An 8,663-nucleotide genomic window follows, 5' to 3' on the forward strand; every position below is an offset into this window, starting at 1 on the left:
AACATGCATTTTGCCTGCCAAAACCAATAATCTAAATTTATAGTTTAACTCCAAGCCATAATCCAGTGCTAAAGCTCAGCAAAGAAGTAAGCACGGGACAAAGACCTTATGCTTTTAAGTCATCTGCGAGGGCTTCAGGCCACTTTTACAACAGAAGCTTGCCTGCTCCAAGGTGCAACCCCCTATTCTGGAGGAACAGAGGGTTTCACCAGGAAGAGCTGTCACACCCACAAACGACATTGTAAGGAAGAGAGCAAGCCACATAGGTGCCAATGAGTGTTGCTATAAGTTATTTATTCTGCAAAATAGAGGTATCTTCTATGGAATTGAACACTGGAATCACAGCATTATGAATCGAGTTGTGGAAACATTATGACAGCACACACACACGCAGGCACACACGTGTACACCTACACACGCACACACGCCTTTGTACAGGCCCCTACTCTTGCATTATCCAGAGGGAGTCCTCTCTGCATCTTTATTTGCAAAAATCTGCAGCGAGGGTTGCATTCAAGACCCCTTCCCCTATTCACAGGGCTTCCGAGGGTACGAGGTTGGTCAGGATTGGGTGCATGGCACAGGCAACACGGGTTTAGAGCGCTGCCTGTGCTCCCCAGCCCAGTGCTCAGCACATCCTGGACAGGAGTTAACTCTCAGCAGAACATAGCCCTCAGTGGAACGCTCTCATTCTTGCCTCAGCCTTTGCTCACGCAGCCGAGCACAGGGTGTCTGGAGGAAGCAGATTTCCACGTTAGGACACAGTCAGTGCTCCCTGCTCGCCATGGTCCATGTTCCAAAGCCGGTAAAACTCTGCAAAATCCACATAGGGCTCCACACGCCCATCTTCATCTGGCTGGAGTGAGTGGGTGGGTCGGGAACGGAAGAGACCCCCGTCTGAACTTGAGCTGCTACTCTGCGTGTGAGTATTAGTCGACTGGAGCGTCACAGTTGGGCTTTGGCTATGGGGAGAAAAAGAGAGAGAGAACAGAAGCATCTTTATTTTTCCCCATCTTATGCTTTGGACAAGAAAAGCACCAGAACAAGTGCCAGCTTCTTCACGGACCAAGCTACCCTTAGCAAACTGGTTAAAAGTTGCAGTCTCTTGCTCTATCAGAGCACTAGAAGTGTTGAGAACTGCTTGGAATTGGTGAATGCCAAAGATATCGGATTCACATTTAACTGGAAGGCCTTAAGTACAACCAGGCATCTGAGGAACAGAGGAGAGGAAGCAGGAAAAAAAGAAGGGGGGGCATAGAAAAAATGTTAAAAAGAAAAAAGGGGGCATGCACGCTGCTGGCCTGCCCATACCCATACAGTACGAGCTTTACGGGAACAGTCTGGCAGCAAAGGAAGCTATTCTTGCGTGACCTGCACTACAGCCAAAGCAGCTGTAGCGCATCAGCCTCATTGTTTCTGGAGCTACCAGAACACGAGACCTTCTTCACTTTGCTGTGTGTACACACACCACCCTATGCCAAAGGCTGAACCTAAACCAGAGCCACTAACTAGTACAATCCTGCGAAGCAGATCCAAATAGGATCCAGTTCTAACCTTTATCTTTTTTCTACCCTGGCCTCTGTCTGTCAGCAAGCCAACTCGTGCAGTGCAGCCTCACTGATGACCTGCATAGCCCCTCTTCCTTATCAAAATGAAGGGCACCCACACTCCCCCCATGCACAGCACCCAACACACTTGGCAGGCAAGATCCAAAGCAGAGGGCCGCTCGCTGCCAGAGTGCCCTCCGCCAACAGCAGCAGATGCTGCTCCCAAGGCATATTCCCAGAGCTGGCTTCAGAGCTGCTCGCTTTACTCATTCCCACTCCTCACACAATCGCTTTCCAGCTAACACATTATGCTGGCTGTCAATGCTGCAGTCAGGAGGGCCACGCTCCAGATATGGGAATGATTGACAAGTAACTGACAGCTGTCTGCTTTTCAACCACTTTACACAGTGTGAGGTACAGGGCAAAACTGCAGGTAACAAGCCAGCAGGACTTTTACTTTGTGAGGGTGGGGGTGGCTTCATCCAGAGTTGAGCTGCTGTGGGCACCGTTGACCATCTGGCCTTGGGAAGGCATGACAAGAGACAGCGTGACGCTCGTCTTGCTTGTGCTTTGGGAGCTGGAATACGGCACAGAGACTGGGTAGACACGGCCTCCTGAGAAGGGAGAAAACAAGAGTTATAAAATGCAGTTCAAACATGGGGTGCACAGCAGCAAAGAAAGGGCCAAAGAACCCAGGAATTTACGTTAAACTGCCTTTCTTAGTTGCTGTACTGTACTCTGTCAAATTGACACAGACTATGTCTCAGAAGCCAATAATCCCTTTAATAAGAAAACTTCTTCTATCTCCTCTCCCAATGTTAGCTGGATCAATCAAGAGATCTTATCTTGCTCCCTCCATTTTGTTTCGTTCTCTCCCCAACATACCTTGCGTTGGTGTCAGCGTGGGCTGGCTCATCTCACCCAAGGGGTACCCAAAATTCCTCACAAGCAGCGTCATGTCTTCATGCCGGGGACAGAACTTGGACCGTTCTCCACCACTGGCAAAAGTGTCGCAGTGGATCCGCTTAACCCGGTCCACTACTGCTTGTGCCACAGCATCCAGCGATGTCTGCTTGGCAAACTCTGTGGCTATCATGGCTGCAATTTCCTGAGCAGAGAAGGAAAAAAAAAAAACCAAGAGAGGAAGGATGTTAGGATAAAACCTTTTTCTGCCATCTGATCTCAGAGTTTTTTTACAGCAACTCATCCAACTGTGACGCTTGCCAGTCTCACCTGCTGATATGTGCCCTCCTGCCTTGAATCATCCCATTCCCTTTAACAGGCTACCCCTAAGGGACAGGCAGCTGCCTAGGAGAACTGGCTTGGCAAAGCAGCTCCCATATTATTACAGACTGGAATGGGGTGGCACAGGCATTCAACCTGGCCAGCACTCACAGGATAGATGAGGAGGGAAGTCTCTGAGAGCAGCTGACACTGCCGGAGTGAGTCAATAGCCAAGGGAAGGTTTCCCACATGAGCAGGCTCACCTGGTTGGCCTGCCCAGGCCCATGAGCTGCTTCCAGCGCTTTGTAGAGCCCTTCAGACATGAGCACCAAGAAGCCAGTCACCCCATCCAGTGAGTGCCCTCCGTGGATTTCAGGCTCTGCTATGATGGGCTTAGATTTAGCAGCACTGGAAAGAGATGGTATTCTTTAGTATTTAATGGTGGTGACACAGCAGGTGAGAACGGAGGGGTCATAAAGAAAAGAAAGGCTTGAAACCACAAAGTTGAATTTTTCTGACCTGAGCAGTTCAATATCAGTGTAGCCGTATTTGACTTTGTAATCTCCAATGCGCCGAGTGCTTTCCTGCCCACGAATAGTTCCCACTTGTTTTATTTTCCCTGCATCCAAGCCTGCCAGATTGAAAACCAAAAAAGTTTAATTGACTTCAGGAAACTTGGAGGACTTCCTCTGGTTACACTGTCAGGAAGAAGAAAAGAAATATCCATAGCTAAAGAGAACTGTAAGGCAAAACGAGATGCCAAACAATCATCAGCAGCCCAACAGGGAGAAAAGGAAGAGCAAAAAAGGGACACCTTTTAATTAGTTGTAATCTGGGGAGGAGAGAGAGAATGAGAGATGCACACAGCCCAACATGCGCACTCTGAATGCAACGGTTGGCCCTGAGACAAAGCCCACATCCTGGTCCAAAGCCACCGGCAGCAGCTGGCCTGGGTGCACAGGCATTCACTGAAAAGGCAGGGGAACATCTGCGCCTGTCAGCGCTGGACTGCGCGATGGGAGGAGATGGCAGGAAGGAGGAAAACATATGTGAAGGATTCTGCTTTTTGTTCCGCCTGTTATTGATCCCTGCTCCTAAACCCCACATGACAATTTCACTAATACACTAGATTGCAGAGGAGAAAAGGAGATCTACAAGAGGCACTGAATTTCCTCAGGTGCTCACACTGATGTGGGCTACTCCTAAAACAAGAACAATGATCAAACAAGTATTTATTTAAATAAATTTAAGGGGATATACCTGTGGCTGGGGCTAGGAAGGAATCCCAGTTTAGAAGAAGGTTCTAAGAGGGACCATCTGGGTGCAGCTACTATTTGAGGCAGGACTCGGAACAGATGAGCCACTTACCTGGTCTGTTCTGGCAATTCCCCTTTCCTGGTTATACCTAGAGCTAACAGGCAGAAAAATGTTATTTTTGAGATTTTTGTCTAGGGATGACTGTCCTCAGTACAAGGTGAAGGCAGGGGTCCAACTGAAACTCTCCCTCCGAGTCAAACCAAGCCTCACCGCACAGATGGCTCCACACCTACCCCAGCAGTAAGACACAACTCTGCCATCTGCCGCAGACCAAAGCTGACTCATCAACATGGCCTGGCTCATTTGCCAGCTCCTGGCAAGGGGATACACACCATTGACAGATACAAACACAGGGAGGCTCGCAGCACGCCAGAGAGGTTGTGTCTAAATCACAGCAAACCCTCCTGGAGCACTGAACTGGCTGCAATGTGTTGGGTGAAGAGCCATAAAGGTGTAAGACCTCTCCCTCCCTTCCCCCAGGAGAGGGGCCACACAGGCACCAGCATGACAAACGCTGTCCCCACTACCTCTTATCACTGTGCTTCAACTCAGCCCTACAACAACCTCCTTTGGGCCCCCAAAACAGTCTATGCACAGTGGCTTGTTCCACAGGCTCTCCTTTCTGCTGGGACTGCCAGCAGGAAAGCTGCTGCTGCACCAATTAAGATCGGTATTTCTAGCAGATTCCTGTTCTACTATGGACTGCAGCTAAATTCTGCATTTTGGGCAGCAGAAAGGCAGTCAAAGGGTCTCTTTCAATTCTTGTATTCAGTCTTCTGCCTCGTAGCACATACCCCTACTGCAGGAGTATGAGTAAAAGAGGAAGTGGAAGAGAAATAGAATAAAATAAGACCCACAGCAGAAAATTACCACATCAACAGCCTCATCAGATAAGAATATATCTATCAGGTGAACCTAATGAAGAATGACAAGTTAGATCTACCTAAACAAAGGTACAGAACATAAGTACCAATAAGAATTCGGTACTAGCAATCACACAAGTGGTCTGGGCTAGTTCTGGACCAAGAAAGAAAACATGTCAGACACTGTAAAGGAAAAGAGAAATTGCCTAAAGCAAAATGTCAGCATTAAGAGCTCAATAGTTACTGATGTGAGAGCAATAAATGCCAGTGCTGGGCCTGGCTCTGTCTGAAGCGTAGCCGCTTTTTTTGCAGCAGCTTGTACAAAGGCATATTGAAACGCACCATCCCGAGGGTGCGGCACCACATAGAATTTAACCCAGCGTAACTGTGGTTTGCCTCCAAAGGAGCAGTCATACGCTGTCCATCCTGCTTCTACCCTCTGGCTGCGTGCTTCCACTCCTGCCTTCCTACAGGCTCCAGCAATCACACACCTGGAGGGCAAATCAATTTCAGTTTGGCAGTTCCAAGCAAAACTCAAATGCTCAAAAAACCTCGAACACTCAAAACTTGGGGGGGGGGAAAAAAAAAAAAAAGATCTTCTGCTGGTTCAGTGAGCTGAACTTACTCACTCTGTAGCCTCACAATGCCTAGATATGCAGAAAAAGAAGGCATTGAACTTGTCATCTGAAACCACAGTAAGCTTCTTTTTGTGGTCATTTATTGTTTCCAGTGGCTTGAGTCATTCCTGGTGCCCAGATAAACAGAGGCATGCGATGTTCTCAGATAAGAACATGAAACCCAACACTCACCCAGCTGGGAGAAGCGAAAAAGTTCATCCTCATTCTCTGTCGTATGGTCCACGTTGAGCTGAGTCACCTGCAGCCCATCCACCGTGGACTTGCATAACAGGGCCCGATTGGTACCTGCAGTGGGAGCAGCGAGATGAGGCACAACATATCCAGGAGGAAAAGGAACAGGAGAGGGGAATAAAGACAGAAAAGAAGAGAAAGGCTCATGTACTGTCTCATCATGATCTCCAAAAAGTAGCCTTGCTAGCAGCATAGTAGGCCTGCTAAGCAGTTCTTCATCCAGGCCTGAGCCGGTACCTCACAAGAAAGCTCTCCATCTCTCAGTGAACCTGCACTACTGCCTCTCAGCCCATTTTCCCTCTGTTCTTTGGTCATACACATTGCACCAGCCAACATCCGCAGAGATAAAGAGCCAAGCTGATTCCAAGTGCTCCTATAAGTAACAAGCATATCACTCCTTGGCCACAGACCAAAGAAACTGTCCCCCACGTTCAAATTTCTTTCACTTCCTAGAACCGCAGCCATCCTCAGAAACGCCTAGACTGAGCTGCTGACAAAAAACAACTCACCCACATTGGCGATATAGAGCTTGTTGTTGAGAACAACAGCCACAATAGCCATGGCTCCTCCAGAGATCTCCTGCTCTACAACCTTCAATCTCTCCACAATCTTCTGGTACTGAGGAGGCAGCTGGTGGTGAGGGACACCCTGGAACCCAAAATGACGGGAAAGCTTAAACACACAGTCCACAAGACAGAAACCACAGCTGGAATCAAAAGTCTGTAGGGAAGAGACTCATCTTGGCACGTCTTAGCCTCATGCCAATGCTGTGCAAGACGTACAATAATTTGTTCAATCCTAACAAATGACACAGCTCCGATAAGGTTCTGGAGACAACAGTCCAGTTCATCTGAAGAACAGAATCGACATCTGCCCTGATGCCACACAAATCTGAGGCCTTGCCTCTCATCTGCATCATACGGCTTTGTCCTGGAAGAGTCAAATGTACAGGCTGAACTCCTCTCCATGGTTCAGTTCCTTACTAAGATAACCAATGATGGGTCTAAGTAGTGCCACTAGGAACAGTGGGAACTCTGGGAAATGAACCAAGACGCTTGCTTCACTTCACACAAGCTCCCAGAAGAGAACCACAGAGAAATCATTTTCAATCACAGCCTCCCTTGGACCAGACTGATTAATAAGCCCAAACCTCACCCAGCAATCTGGAAGGTGGGACCTCCAGCAATCTCTGTTCTTAAGGCTACATTACCTCTGGTAGCTGGGACTGCAGGCTGGCCTTCTCTGCCAAGGCATCATCAATGGACTCCAGGAAACTTCTTTCCACCACGTCAAAAGCCTAAAAGAGGCCATAAAGTGAAACCAAGCTCTTATCCAATACCCACAGACCTTTGAGGTTACCCACCCCCACCACCCTAAGGCTGGCTCATAAGAGTGGATGATCACTGTACATACAGACATTCAAGGATCACTACATCACACTGATTTTTACAAGCTGTTAACTAGCTGTGCCGAAATAATTGTGTTTCAATCTGCAACAACTCAAAACAGGAGACAAAACCATAAAAATTACATTCACAGCAATGTCAGAGACCTGTCTGATTTTGTGTCTTGACTGCAAGAACTTGCCTATCACTCAAGAAAGTGCGCTCATAAATCCAACTCCCCACACGGTAACTTCCCCCTTTTGCTCTTTGTCATCTCCTTCCCAGGCTTTTTCCTACATGTCCAGCGAAGACTAGCTGCAGCTTCCCGGAAAGCTCTCAGCACTGTGCTGACAGAGCCAGGAGGACAGATGGGTATGAGGTGGGAGTGAAACAAAGCACTACTGCTGCTCAGGATGACTGCGATTGCAACCATTGGCAGATGTTTCCAAGCCCCACAGAAAGCAGATGCTGCTCCCTTGGTGGCAAAAAGAGGAGGTGGGTAGTGTGAGAAGCAGGAGCCATTCCCAGCCAAAGTTTCTTTACCTGCAGCAGAACTCGACGCACATCAGCATCGCTGTGATCTGCATGTAGCTGGCCCAGCAGCAATTCTGCAGAGAGCCTCTGACCCACAAAGTTGGTGACTCGGTTGCCATCATAGCCATTGAAGACACCATAGAGGTAGCAGTTGTTCTCACTCCTGTCAAAGAGGCCAGAAGCAAAGAGGTCACAGATGTCTGCGAGACAGATGTATGTAACAAGTTCCTCCAGACACCTCCTGCATGCTCAGGCCCCACCCTCTTCTTCTGTGTGACAAACTAAATACCACTTTTACCTGCCCTTGTGCCTGCAGGAGTCTGTGTCCCAGGTGCAACCCGCTTACCTGAATTTTAACCAGTTATCTTCCAAGGGGTGGCCCTCTGTCCCCTTGCCATCTGCACTGTAGGAACGGTTTGGAGCTGAGCCCACCCCGGAGAGATGGCAGGATGGTAAATCATCTGTCCAACTGGGCTGCTGTTCCTGGGAGACAGAAAGGAGAAAGAGACCACGTAAACCCCAAGCAGCCTGAAGCGAGGATCCTGCTCCAGTACAGGTTACGAGTCCATCCCCACTCTCTTCTCAACCCTTCTCCCTCTGCTAACAGGGCAGCACCCCCCCCCAGCCAATAACTTCATATTCCCTGCTGCAGAACTGGATCACTTACCACTTCCTTTCCCTCTGAAGCTGAGCTCTGGCTGCACCTCCGACTCTTGCTAACAAGAAACCAGAAGTGAAATTTGCACCTGAGTTTTACACTGGATATAGCACAGCGCTAGCTTAGCTATTCATTTGGTGAATCAGACCCTCACGCATCCGTGGCACGGCAGCACAGGGAAGGATCTGGTTCTCTGCTGGAGTACGTTCACCAAGGACAAGGGGACTGGGGCTCTGCTGCTGCCAGCAATGAGAGAGCCATCCCTG

The 8,663-nt window shown here is 48.8% G+C and overlaps 1 protein-coding gene across 1 annotated transcript; it reads right to left on the reverse strand.

Annotated features, from left to right (window-relative positions):
• Nucleotides 1-267: 267 nt before the first annotated feature.
• On the reverse strand, nucleotides 268-8,222 carry TAB1 (TGF-beta activated kinase 1/MAP3K7 binding protein 1; the record flags this gene model as incomplete). Its single annotated transcript, XM_009695727.1, has 10 exons — nucleotides 268-962; nucleotides 2,005-2,161; nucleotides 2,433-2,655; nucleotides 3,035-3,179; nucleotides 3,291-3,402; nucleotides 5,761-5,874; nucleotides 6,330-6,468; nucleotides 7,031-7,117; nucleotides 7,749-7,902; nucleotides 8,086-8,222. Coding segments are annotated over 10 exons (1,476 nt in total), but the record flags the coding sequence as incomplete, so codon positions are not given.
• Nucleotides 8,223-8,663: the final 441 nt, after the last annotated feature.

The sequence above is a fragment of the Cariama cristata genome, unplaced genomic scaffold, assembly GCF_000690535.1.
Source record: "Cariama cristata isolate BGI_N322 unplaced genomic scaffold, ASM69053v1 scaffold20352, whole genome shotgun sequence".
Classification (NCBI taxonomy): domain Eukaryota; kingdom Metazoa; phylum Chordata; class Aves; order Cariamiformes; family Cariamidae; genus Cariama; species Cariama cristata.